Here is a 13,447-nt window from a genome sequence, read left to right on the forward strand (position 1 = left end):
CCTTGGCATCAGTTGATCCTTTAGAGGATTGCTCCCGAGCTGAGTTAGGGTAGTCCAGAGCTGCCTTTGGTCTACAGCTAATTTAGCCTCATTACTAGGGGTGATGCCCGTCTGAGGATTCTACCCAATACCCTGTGAATGAGGAAGTCTTTCCATGGTGGCTTGTGGGAACACAGTTTATTCCCTTCCTGTGTGAGCTCTGGGGATTGTTCTGTCTGCTCCTTTCCAGGGGTTCTTGCCCCAGCCTCCTCACATAGTTTTTCTTACACAGGTACAGACTTGTCCTTAGCTGAAGACATGAGGGAATCCTCTTTGGATCCTGGAGCTCTGCTTTCTGTACAGCCCCCTGCTCCCCAACATTTTGCTGTACACATTCTAGCCACCTGGGCCTCCCTGACCTCCTCAGTGTCTCGTGCACTCAGGAGACAGCCAGGTCTGAGTTTCCCTTCCCTGCACTGTAGCCTAGAAACTGCTTCAGCTATGGCTGGTCAGTCATAGGGCCCAGAGTTCCCTGGCGGTCCAGTGGTTAGGACTTGGCGCTGTCATTGCTGTGGGCCCAGGTTCAGTCCTGGTCGGGGAACTAAGATCCCACAAGCTGCACGATGCAACACCGCCCCCCTCCCCCCTGCCACAAACACACAAAAATCATAGGGCCTAGTGTGTTGGTCTCCCTTCTCCCTGGGATCACTGTCCTGTACTTATCCAGTGACTGAAAACCATCACATCATCTCTTGTCCAGCTTTCTTGTTGTTTAGGGCCCCTGTTACTCCATCTTGAATGAGTGAATAAACACACAAACAAATGAAACAGCCTGATGAAATTTCAGGACAAGTTGGTGCCCTGTAGCTAAGTTGACTGACATTATTAACGTTCCCTTTTTTCTTCTTTTTAAACCAGTCACGTGTGAATGGGAGCAGCAAGATGGCACAGGCTGTGAGGGAATGACATGGTGGCAGTCTGGAGTTGGCTCCCCAGCAAATTTGCATTTTACCAGCTTTCCGCACTGTGTCATTTGTGGGCTGAGGCACCTGCGAAGATCACTGCCTCCTCACAGGAGCCCAAGTGAGGAAACAGCCAATCACCAATGCATTTGTGTAGGCCTCCTCTATGGCCTGCTACAACTTCAGCAGTCTTTGGACGATGGGGAGCCAGACCAACAAGGCACCTGCCTCAGGCCACTCTGGCCTTGGCCAGAGGACCAGGTGGGAGGGCGCTGGACTGGGCTCATTCCTGGCATCCTGAGGTCATCGCTGCTCCTGCCTGAGGCCCTGTCCCTTGACTGGTGGCTGTGCTTTTATGCAGGCCCTGGGGAAGAGAATCTGGAAAGCCAGCCTCACAGGTAAGTGGACATGTTTTCTAAGCTGGTATAGAAGTGGGGTGAGATCCAGTGCCATTCCCCAGAGCCCAACGATTCCTGAGGAGGCAGAGGTCTCTGCAGCTGCCTTTCCTGTTCTCCTGGGGGCACATTCTCTTTTAGTAGCTGGGAATCTACATGCCTCAGGCCCCCTCACTGGGGCAGTGTCTGGACCTTTGGGTAGAGAAGTGGGGGCAGGGCCCTATGTCTGCCCACATTTGGCAGGCCCTTTGGGGAGCCCTCACTCTGGGGGGGGGGCCTGGGCAGGACAAGCACAGCACCCTTCCCTCACAGCAGGCCCGATGAGGTGACTGCCCTGGAGGCTGGGTAGGGGGAAGCTGAGGTGTGGGGGAAGAATGGTTCAGTGGGAGCCTTTCTCCTCACATGACTGAGCCCCCCCCACAGGCTCTCACTGCACGTGTCCCCACCCCCAAGAGAAACTGAGTTATAGGAACATTACAGCTCACAGCTTCCCATGGTAGTGGGGGGCAGGGAGAAGTACCCAGGGGAGCTCAGGGACTGTGGTCTTCTCCTCACTGGTGGGGCCACATTGCACAATGTCCTATACTCTGAGGTCCAGAGATGCTTAGATAATGGAGGGTGAGCAGAGGCTGATGACTAGTAGGCACGGTGACCAGGGGAGGTGGGGAAGACATGGTACCAGCCTTCCCTAGCTACTCATCCAGGAAGGAGTAGGCAGAGTTGGAAAGACACACTGCACTTGGGACTCAGGTCTGAGGGTCTGTGGTGAGAGCTGTGGTGGCTACTGCATCATGGGGCTGTACCACACACGGGCATCGGCCCCTGGGGCCATAGATCCTTGTGAGAGTCCTGCTGGGCTCCGGCTCAGGCATGGGCAGCCCCCTCCTCTCCATGGAGATGGGCCCATACCACTTCCTCTCTAGAGTCAATCCTCAGCCTTTGCCTGGGACTTCCATGACAGGGCAGAGTTGTTCTGAGCTTTCTGCTATCTGGCTGCGCTTTACCTGAGTATCGTTCTGACGGCCACTTACCCCACGGGAAGCCTCCTTCCCTCTGCTCCCCTCCTGTTAGGAGCTGTAACTTTGGTGCTCCCTTATCACTCTTGGTTACGTGTCTCCATCCCACCAGGATTTGGGATGTGGAGGCTGAGGAGCCTGGGCCAGTGGCAGAAGCCTGTTCCTTTACTTAGTCATCAGGGAGGACCAAGTCGGGCTCCTCTTGTGTGAGATGCTCACACTTAAATGGGCACAACCAGAGCAGCTGAAGAGGTTGGAGCATCTAAAGACATTGTTCTGCCAAGAAAGTCCCTGCCTGACATTCATCTTTTCATTCAGCAAGTAGTTGGTGAGCACCTGCTATGGGTCAGGCCTTGTTTAGGTGCTGCTACATAAGCCCCAGCTCTTGTGGAACTTAACGTCCAGTGGGATGAGACTGACCATACATTGTATGTTAGATGTGATTGTTGGGCAAGAAAAAATAAGCAGGGTAAAGGAGATAGAACAGTGGGACAAAACCTGCTACTAAGTAGGATGCTATGGTAGGGTGACATCTGGGCAGAGGCTCAAGTCAAGGGAGGGACAAACCATGTAGCCATCTGGAGGCAGAGTGCTCAGGTAGAACAGTGCAAAGGCCCTGAGGCAGGATCCCCTTTGGGAAACATTGTTGAAACTGTCAATGTGAAATAAACTATAGTGTCTATAGATAAGCCACGTGGCGGGTCCTGGGCAGGAAGCACAGCAGGTACTTACAGTTCTCAGAAACCAGCATTGCCCATCTGGCTAAGGGTGCAGAGTCCCCAGAAAGGAAACAGGCCTGGAGCTGGCAGTCTGCAGGCCCCAAGGCTTCTTCTCTAGGATTGAGATAGTAAACCTGAGCTGAGGACAGATGCTCCATTCTCTGAGGAGCTGTAGAACAATTTATGGAATATAGAATTGCTATATCCTGGCACTACGCCATCTTCACTTTTAGGAGTGGGCTGATGAGAACAAATGCTGTGGGTTTCAGACAGGATATGGAGATCTTCAGTCCCAGAGACTCTTGGTCGGGCAGGAAGGGATTGTCTGTTTCCCTTCTGGCCGCCTCTTATTGGGTGGAATACCTCTGCACAGGACATTTATAGCTCAGAGATGTCCACACGGCCTGCTAGTTGGACCAGCTTGCCTAGTTATCAACCATATCCTCTCCAGCGTTCTGCTTCAGTGACTCATTCCAGGTAATGAAAACAGACTGCTTCTGGCAATGGAGTAGCTTACGGCAGACCAGTGCCTGATGAGGACTCAAGGAACTGACCATAATTCAGAAAGCATCTGCTTGTAGGACTGGAGCACTACCCCAGCACCTGCAACTCAGAGGGGAGCTTGAAGAGGTGAGTCCTATTTCCTCCACTGGCTTCTCCCTTTGGGGCTGGGCAGGAGCAGCTGCTCAGAGGCAGAGAAGCCAGAGGAGCTCTGCGTAACCTTGCGGGACTGGGGAGACTGAGCTGGGGGTTTGGGCCTGCTGAGGCAGTGGAACCTGAGGGCCAAGATCCCTGAGAGGAAGGAGGCCAGAGAAGCAGAAAGTGGCTAAAAAAGCACAGCTGGCTTTTTGGCAGTTTCATGATGCTAGGGAAGAGTTCAGAGCCTGCCAAGGAGGAATGGCCCTAAGAAATACCAGGCTCTCAGCTTGGACCTTTGGGGACCACAGGTAGATTGGACTTTACAAGGACTGTGGAATGAGTTTAGCGTTAGCTGAGCCCTGGAGTGGCTTGAGGTGGCCTTCCCCTCTGCTGCCCACCCTGGAGGGAGACACCATCCTGATCCTCAACCATCTGTCACACACAGTGCCTGACACTCTGTCAAGTTACTAGGTACACTGAGAAACAGGATGGGGGGAGTGGGGGGGAAGAGTGACAGACCCACAGGAGATAAGATATTGGAGTTAGCAGACATGGACTTTAAAATAACTGACTAACATATTGAAATAGGTGAGGTGGGGAGTTTCACAGAGAATTAGAATTCATAAAAGATTAAATGAAAATTCAAAGTGCAATAACTGAAATTTAAAATTCAGTAGGTGGATTTAAAAGTAGATGAGAGACAGCTGAAGAAAGGACTAGTGAACTGGAAGATAGATCAATAGAAAATATCTCTGCAAACCCCACCATGACCAGCTCGCACTATCCTGTGAGCTTCCTTGTCCTGGGCCCTCTGAGCCCTTCTGTAAACCCGTTGGGCAGTGGCGGGGGGGCCTGCTGAGGAGGCTCTTTGTACTTGGGAGAGACTGAGGGGGCTTGGGAATTTGGGGATCGCTCTCCATTGCAGCCTTGTTGGAAACATTACCAGCACATTGACAGTCTAGTCATTGAGCTCCATGACTCTAGTGAAATCTTCAAGGGTCTCAGGCAACAGGAACTTTGTGCTCATGGGCTCAGGCTAAAGGTATGCTAATCTCTCCAACATAAACCTTAGAAAATGCCTTTGGTGGGACGGGGAACCAAGGGAGGCTTGTCTGTGATTTGCAAGGGGCGTGCACATTGCTGCTCAGGCTCGTGGACCATGGAACCCGAGTGCTGCCTGTTTCACTGACATGATGGGCACTGGCATAACTGGGGGTGAGGGAGCAGGGTCGGGGCTGTGCCGAGCTTGACCTTGAAACTGTTGTGGATTGTAGCAGTTCACAGGCATGTTCTGAGAAATTTTCCATCCTGGGTTAATGAGTTCCTTATAATGAACAGAAATAAATTCAAGAGGGATGGTGAGCTAAGGTGGGGTCATGGGCCAAGGCCAGTGGCTGTGCTGAGAGATGACTGCTGACCTGCACAGGCTGTCTAACATGGATTAAAGCAATGTCACAGCAAAGACATTGGCCTTTTATCTCAAGTAAAAGATGGAAGCCCCTTTGTCCTCTAAAATGCTCTGTTTTGGGGCCAGCAAAAACCGCTTTTGAGGGGAGAGGAGGAATCCAGGTCAAATCTGGGTGAGGGAGGACACAACAGCCACTGGCTCCTGGGAGCTTCTGGTCAGCTCAGGCCAAGTGTCCAGAAGCAACTTGGACACCCTGCAGTGTCTCCTGTGCTTCAGGAGAGGAAACCATGCTGGGTTCTCTCTGGAGGGTCCATGAGGAAGGGACGTTCTCTCACATGGGAGGTTGCAGGACAGGAGGTGAGGAACAGGTGAGCACAGAGCCTTCTACCTTCCAGGCATTGTTTTAGGCCTGGTCAGTTTCATGGACGAGATAGACAAGGTCCCTGCTCCTGTGCAGATTGTGTTCTAGTCCAGAGGCTGCCTTCAACCGGTGTAAGCAAGTAAGAGCAAACACTAAAACAAGGAAAACAAGTGATAAGGGTCATGGAAAAGATGACATTGGGACCACGCTGGTGGGAGGTTGGGTTGGGGAGAGGGCAGCCTCCCTGAAGAGGTGATGGTGAGCTGAACTGGAATGACAGGGTGGGTAGCTCTGCATGCAGAGCAGCGCCCTCAGCTGGCATTGCACAAGCCCTGGTAGGCCCTGGCTTTCCTCATAAGGACAATGAGAAACCGATGATAGATTTTTTTAAAAAATTATTTGTTTGTTTGGCTGCATTGGGTCTTAGCTGCGGCACACAGGAACTTAATTGCGGCATGTGGGATCTAGCTCCCTGACCAGGGATCGAACCCAGGCCCCTTGCATTGAGAGCATGGAGTCTTAGCCACTGGACCACCAGGGAAGTCCCCCGATGACAGATTTTAAGCAGGAGAAAAAGGTGATCTGATTGCACATTTACAAGATGTGCTGCATGCTGTGTGGATACTGGGATTGTGGGGAGAGTTTCTGGGAGCAGGGAGACCAATGGGCAGATTTGCTTGTGTTCAGCAAAGGACAGGTGTCGCAGCTGCAAAACCAGAGGGGACTGTAGACTCAGGATGCATTTGGGGTGGGGCTGAGAGAAAACAGGGACCCAAATGAGCCTCAGGTATCTGAGCATCTGGGTGGAGGCAGGGCCATAGTGGGAGGGGGGCATACCCACTGTGTATGTCAGACCTAGAGGTTCCCAAACTCGCAGTTCAGAGCACTTCTAGTTAAGGTTCAGTAATTATTTTGAGGGACTTATAGGCCAAAAGAAGTACCTAACAGTTCCATTTTTAAATACATAAGTCCAAACAAGTTAAGTATTGACATCCTAGCAACTTACAGTAGATATTTGGAATATAATGTAAACTTAAATTTTTTTTCATTTCATTTTTAAGTAACTGTAATTATTTATGGGTGGAACGTGTGCCTATCGGCTCTTCTTGAATCTTGGAATCAGATTGGACACTGCCACCCTTGTTGCTTTTTTCACATTGATTCTTACACAGTAATTGCTTTTTCAATAACTGCGAGAAACCTAGCTTTGCAGACATGAAATAGTGGAAAGGAGTGTAGCAAGATATGATGTGGAAACCATGAAGTGTTCAGAGATGTTTAGTATCACCATTTTCCTCAAAAGTAAAAGGCATCCTGCTGTGCCTGCAAGTTCACTGTGGGCTGGGGGTTATTCAGTGCATTGTTTAGAAACTGCAGCTCTGTGCCCTTTTCCCTCTGGGTCTGTGGACATCCTCTGTCCTGGGCCACATGTTGGTGTGCAAGTCCCCCCCCCCCCCCAGCAATTCTTTGGGATGGCTCACTGGGTATTGTGGCACTCACTGTTGCCCTCACAGCCCAACAGCCTGCACATGGCAAATGTCCCTTTGAAGCTATCGTGTTCCCAGCTTCAGTGCTTAGAGGATTTTCTCTTTATCCTTTGATTTTATTTATTTTTTATAAATTTATTTATGGCTGAGTTGGGTCTTTGTTGCTGTGCGCAGGCTTTCTCTAGTTGCAGCTAATGGGGGATACTCTTTGTTGTGGTGTGCGGACTTCTCATTGTGGTGGCTTCTCTTGTTGCGGAGCATGGGCTCTAGGCGTGAGCTTCAGTAGTTGTGGCTCGCGGGCCCTAGAGCACAGGCTCAGTAGTTGTGGCGCACGGGCTTAGTTGCTCCGTGGCATGTGGAATCTTCCTGAACCAGGGCTCAAACTCGTGTCGCCTGCATTGGCAGGCGGATTCTTAACCACTGTGCCATCAGGGAAGCCCTATTCTTTGATTTAAAATGCCTCAGAACTCAAGACCTGACCCCGACTTAATTACTTCGGTGTGATGCGTCATTTCCCCTTCCTGTATCTGAACAGGTTTAGTTTAACTAAAGAGTGTGGCAGACTTTCGGGGTTGATGTAAAAATAGCTCACCCTGATCAGAGAAAGTGGTCTGCCATCTGCACCCATTTCCCTGCTAATGTGATATTGAAAAATGCCAGCAACACTGGGCTTCCTCCCTTCCCTGGCACCCATTCTGTCTCCACTGTGGAGCCTGGCGCGGGAGGAGTGTACCCCTGACTCTGCCATTGGTGTTGGGTTTGGCCCTGTCACTTGCTAAGACCAAAAGAATATGGGCAGAAGTGGCATCATGCAGATTTTGAGCCTAGGCTTCTGGAGGCATCATGTATTTCTGTTCACCTCTCTGGAAGTTTCCACCTTCCACCATGTTAGAAGAGCATATATGCTAGCTGCAGCCCCTTCAGCCCAGTGCCTAACCCCCACCCAGAGGGAGGCCCAGGGAGCAGAGCCCTCCCAGCTAACCTACAGACCTGTGAGCATGAGAAAAAAAATGCATACTGCCATACATATTGAATCCTGGGGTTGCTTGTTACACAGCAACAGCTGACTGATACAAATGGAAAAGAGGTCCATGAGGGAAAGTTAAAAGGGTGATGGAAATATAACAGCTGAGAAGGTTACTAGTCTTAGGGATAAGATGAATTTTTAAGATGTGAAATGATTCTTCTGTAGAATAATGTTATGTCTGTTGATCCTTAAGACAAACCTAGGAGGAAAGCAGTGACAGTTTTATCCAGTTTTATCCCCATTTTATAGATGAAGATATTGAGGTTCAAAGTGGTTGAAGGTGCAGTGGGTGAGCCTGGTCTGGGCCCCAAATCCCTGACTCCTGGGCCAGGGTCTTCCCGGCTGTGCTGCCTGCCTCTCTTGTGGGCCCGACTTAGAGCAGCCAATATGGCAGTAGAGCTTGGCACTTTGTGCAAATGAGGCCACCGTTGGGACCTTTCTTCTGACAGGTTGGGGAGGGAGGGCACCTCCCAGAGAAGGGGCAGCATTTGGTTGAGAGGGGGACAGGGGTGCCAACAAACAGGTGCCCGTGTCCCACATGCTGAAAACTGGGGGGTCTGGGTGTCTTCTGTGTGAGCCATGGCTCTGCTGCCTACTGGTTTGCTCTCATGCTCCCCTCAAAAGGTCTGGCAACTGTGTGTCCAGAAAAGATACCTATGGAAGAAAAGTGTCAAGGCACCTACACTGAATACATTGATGGTCTTGCCTGGTGGTTGGGGTCTGGATTTTGACACACTTGAAGCCTCGGGGATTTTAAACAGGAGAGTCAGCAATCAAACCTTTGCAAAAGGCTGCAGTGGGGCTTCTGGCAGCTTGAGGGCCAGGCCACATGACCCCATGTTGTAGATGCCATATCAGGGTACACACGAGCTGACTGGCATTCCTACTGACTGCTGGAGTTGTCCGTCAGCATGTTCTCATTACTTCAGGGGGTTCTGGTCTTGTTGAAGTTGGTTTACTTTCTGAGTTGTTTTTAATCCCTCTGTGTCCTCCTACTTCATGATCAGCTGACCACATCCATGGCACTTTGATTTTGACCTTGGCTCCTGCTGACTTTTCCCCTAAGGCCCCCTCCTGCTCCCTGTCCCCCAGGCCCCCGTAGCCCTACACTCCCCTTTATACTTCAAGACCCTTCCTTTCCAGGAAGGGACCCAGCCTTCCCAGTTGCAGGGCTGTCCTTGGAGACCACAACCTCCAACCCCGAAATGGGGCAGAGCCCCCATGGATAGGTTGATGGGCTGAATAATACCCCCCAAAATATCTCCATGTCTTAATCCCTGCAAACTATTAACTTCACACGGCAAAAAAGGATCTCAAGATGGGGAGACAGGCCTGGATTATCCGGGAGGACCCTAAACTCAATAACCTATATCTTTGAGGGGAGAGAACCGACACAGAAGAGAAGGCAATATAATGATGGAGGCAGAGAATGAAGTGATGCAGCCATAAGCGAAGGAACACCCGGAGCCTCCAGAAGCTGAAGAGGCAGGAAGGGTCTCCCCCAGCACCTCCAGAGCGTGTGCAGCCCTGCCACACCTTGTTTCAGCTCAGTGAAATGGATTTTGGACTCTGGACTCTAAGATTATTAGATAATAAGTTTCTGTAGTTTCAAGCCACCAAGTTTGTGCTGACTTGTTACAGCAGCCACAGGTAATGAACACAAATGGGAAAGCCAAGGATTCCAAATGAAATGACTGGACCCATGGCCTGGCATGGACCCTCAGCTGCTGCCTGACAGTGTCCTTATGACCCAGCCACTCCTGTCACCTGTGCGTGAAATGCACAGGCTCTCCACAGGAAGGTTTCCTGCTGCCTTGCTGGCAAGTGAGGTGGACTCTGCAGCCCCTGCCCCTCCCTGGTGCCTGCAGCCCTGCAGCCCGCAATGCTGCATCTCATGTGCGCCCTGTTGAGAGCCCCAACTCCTGGCCAGGGTGCTTGCAGCCGTCACAACTGAAGGATTAGGAAGCAGGGGTTGGAGTTGGTGAGAGATGGGGTCCTGGGAGAGCAGCCACCATGGGCTCCATTTGCAACATGGAATGTCTGGCTTTGGCTGCTAGCTCCAAGGTCACCTCAAGTCCTGCAGCCAGGAGTAGCCAGGACCCTGCCCTCCAGTGCATCTGCTCCCCACCCCTGGGAGAGCAACTTGTGCAAAGGACACAGAGCCTTTGGCTGTTTTTTTTGTTTTGTTTTGTTTTGTTTTACTTTTTAAAACCAAGGGCAAACATCAGGTGCTCTTTACAGCAGGAAGGACCTGTACCTTTTGAAATAAACACATGCCAGCTACCCACCTGCTAGGAAAGCCCCACAGGCAGCACTATTGTTCTGTGTCCTCCAGGTGATGCCCTGGGAAAGGTCACAGCTGCCTAAACCTTTAAAAGCCCAGGTGGGACAAACATTTCCTGTGTGAGGATTTGGAGCTGCAGCAGCTCACAGTTGTGTTTCTTAACACTTTGTGAATTTTTTTCTTAAAGCAGTGAAAGGAGAAAATTGGTACCGAAGAGTATCAATTCTTGATTCTTGGCAGAATTCCTGTTGTCTTTGTGAAAGTCAAGTTTCAGGTGAGTGTGCCTGGTGCCCCAAGGGCTGTGTGACCCGTGGCCTGTGGAAGGTGGGTACCAGGCCCATAAGCCCCGTGGAGTCCCTCTTGGTGACCGTGGCCACCCTGGGAAGAGCCCTGGCCAATCCCAGAGGGGAGGGCGGCTGGAGCGGGGAGGGCGGTGAGCTGGTGCCCCACCCACAGTGTCAGGGGCTTCCTAGGCTGGCGACCCTCACAGGGGCTCATCTGCTGGCAGGTGAGGAGTGAGAAGATCCAGCGCCTGTTACTTGGCGCTTGGTGTCTGGCTCTCTGCATGCTGGTGAGAGGGCTCAGAGGCTCACCCTGGCCTGCTCGGCATAGCCCACAAAGACAGGGTTTACTCAGCCTTGGGCTCTACCAGTTCTGCGCAGCTGGACTCAGGGAGGCCAGAGTGCTGAGTCTGCCAACCTCAGGCCCACATGTGAACATTTCTCCTCATCCAGAATGAGGGGTGCCAGGCTGATGGGGGTGCTACTCACCCTGGCTGGCCTGCTGCAGCAGACCCTGTCCCTGAGAATAGCAGCCTTCAACATCCAGACTTTCGGGGAGACCAAGATGTCCAATGCTACCCTCTCCAACTACATTGTACAGGTAAATCCAGGCTGGCCTGTCCTCAGGGGACTCAGGGTGGGGGAAGGGGAGGGCCCTCTAACAGGCCCTGGGAACCCTGGGCCAGTGGTCAGTCCTGAGGGTGATCGGCAGTGGTGGTGATCGGGGGAGGGGATTGAAAGCCTCTGGTCTCAGCCCACCTGTCTGTCAAGGGGACAGGTCCTTGTCACTGCTGTGCCGTCCACCACGGCTGGAGGTGGTGGGATGTCTGGCACGTCCCAGGCAAGTCCCAGGCCAAGCTGTGACAGGAAGGTGTCTGGGAGGAGCAGGTCGGCCCTGTGATTCACAGCAGGCAGGCTCGGATGCCTCAGTCTCCACCCAGCCTGCCCCGCTTAGCAGTACTGTGGCCTTGTCCCCAGATCCTGAGTCGCTATGATATCGCCCTCATCCAGGAGGTCAGAGACAACCACCTGACGGCCGTAGGGAGGCTGCTGGACAAACTCAACCAGTGGGTGACAGTGCGGTCCCGGGAGGCGTGGATGGGAGAGGGTATGCCACTTCAGCCAGGCCCCAGAGATAGGGATGTGGGCAGGAACCCTGCTATAGATGTATATAGGTGGCAGGAGGGTCCCCACGGACTGCCCCCCACCCTGACCGCGACATTTGTTTCCTCAATCCAGGGATGACCCAAACACCTATCACTTTGTGGTCAGTGAGCCGCTGGGACGCAACAGCTATAAGGAGCGCTACCTCTTCCTGTTCAGGTAGATTGGGTCACCTCCTCAGAGGGTGCCGACAGGAGGCTGGGGTGTGGTCTAGAGAGCCTGTGAGCCCCTCCCCTCCGGGTGTGGGGGCGAGAACTGGGGCCACAGAGCAGGGCTCTGAGCTGGCCTCACAGCCTGTGCAGAGGCAGGGGGACATGGCAGGAGCTCCAGGCCAGTGGGTCTATGCGGTGCTAAGGCCAGGCCCCCTGCCCACCTGGACGTGGCAGAAAGTGACTTTACCAAGACAAGCTGGCACCCTGGCCCAAGGCTAACTGCCCTCTGGCCCGGCCTTTTGCAGACCCGACCAGGTTTCCGTGCTGGACAGCTACCAGTACGATGATGGCTGTGAGCCCTGTGGGAATGACAGCTTCAGCCGAGAGCCAGCTGTGGTCAAGTTCTCCTCCCCCTTCACACGTGAGTGCCCCGCCCAGCCCTTCCCAAGACACCTGGAAAGCTGTCTCGTGCTGCAGCCCACACCCTTTGTGCTTCGGTCTTACATTGGAGTTACTTAGGAAAACGTCCACCCTCGAAGACTGGCTCATGTGTCCTCCACCACAGCCCAACTCCTGGCTGAGCCCAGCCCACACCGGCTCAGTATGACTCCTGTTTCCACAGAGATCAAGGAGTTTGCCATTGTTCCCCTGCATGCGGCCCCATCGGATGCGGTGGCTGAGATCGACTCTCTCTATGATGTCTACCTGGATGTCTGGCAGAAGTGGGACTTGGAGGTGAGGCAACCCCCACCCCCAGCCTTGGGCTCTGGGGCCCCCCTTCTGCCCCAGGCCAACCAGTGTGTGTCTCCTGGTAGGACATCATGTTGATGGGTGATTTCAATGCTGGCTGCAGCTACGTGACCCCCTCGCAGTGGTCATCCATCCGCCTGCGCAGGAGCCCCCCCTTCCAGTGGCTGATTCCTGACACTGCCGACACCACCGTTACATCCACGCACTGTGCCTACGACAGGTGAGCGGGGCCTGGGCCCACACTGAGCCCCCAGGCAGGGATGAGGGAGCCTCCATGACCAGCTTCAGAAATGGTTCCCAAGCCCTGTGACATGCACCCTCCTGAGCTTCACTCAGTCCACTTAGGAAATGGAATGAAAGGAGCAGCATTTCTTAGTTTGGGGGTGAAGCACATTTAGGGATAACACTCACTGGGGGGTATGTAGGTTGGTCAGTGGTGTGCAGTTTGGGGCCCAGGTTGCTCAGCTCAGTGTTGGGGTGACAGTGAGCCAGGACCCGACTGGCCCCATGGGAACATTTGAGAGCAGTTGGGGAACAGTGGAACTGTGTGACATTTACCATACCAAGAGGAGCTGGGGGGACATGCTGGGATCTGAGGTGTAAGTGCACAGAGCTAGACAGTGGGCTGAAGGGGACCTTCTCTTGTGTCTGATGCTGCAGGATCGTGGTTGCAGGACCTCTGCTCCAAGATGCTGTGGTTCCCAACTCAGCTGCTCCCTTTGACTTCCAAGCTGCATACGGATTGAGTGACCAGATGGTAAGTGTCCTGGTTACGTAGCTCTAATAGGGGCCTGGGACACAGGAACATAGGCCTGGACCCACT

The 13,447-nt window shown here is 52.8% G+C and overlaps 1 protein-coding gene across 6 annotated transcripts in view; it reads left to right on the forward strand.

Moving 5' to 3' along the window:
* DNASE1 (deoxyribonuclease 1) overlaps positions 1-13,447 on the forward strand; it is a 28,128-nt gene that overhangs the window by 14,118 nt on the left and 563 nt on the right. Inside the window, exons 2-11 of one of the 6 annotated variants that reach the window (XM_079944775.1) lie at positions 898-1,339; positions 3,523-3,701; positions 10,465-10,551; positions 11,012-11,159; positions 11,537-11,625; positions 11,798-11,881; positions 12,180-12,295; positions 12,497-12,609; positions 12,690-12,844; positions 13,285-13,381. In XM_079944775.1, coding sequence (XP_079800901.1) covers positions 11,013-11,159; positions 11,537-11,625; positions 11,798-11,881; positions 12,180-12,295; positions 12,497-12,609; positions 12,690-12,844; positions 13,285-13,381 — 801 coding nt within the window. In that variant the 5' untranslated portion in view covers positions 898-1,339; positions 3,523-3,701; positions 10,465-10,551; position 11,012. Of the gene's footprint in view, positions 1-897; positions 3,702-10,464; positions 11,160-11,536; positions 11,626-11,797; positions 11,882-12,179; positions 12,296-12,496; positions 12,610-12,689; positions 12,845-13,284; positions 13,382-13,447 lie in introns of those variants that run through there. The other 5 variants (XM_079944774.1, XM_079944776.1, XM_079944773.1 and 2 more) reach the window with 5 other exon arrangements.

This window comes from Stenella coeruleoalba, assembly GCF_951394435.1.
Source record: "Stenella coeruleoalba genome assembly, chromosome: 15".
NCBI lineage: Eukaryota > Metazoa > Chordata > Mammalia > Artiodactyla > Delphinidae > Stenella > Stenella coeruleoalba.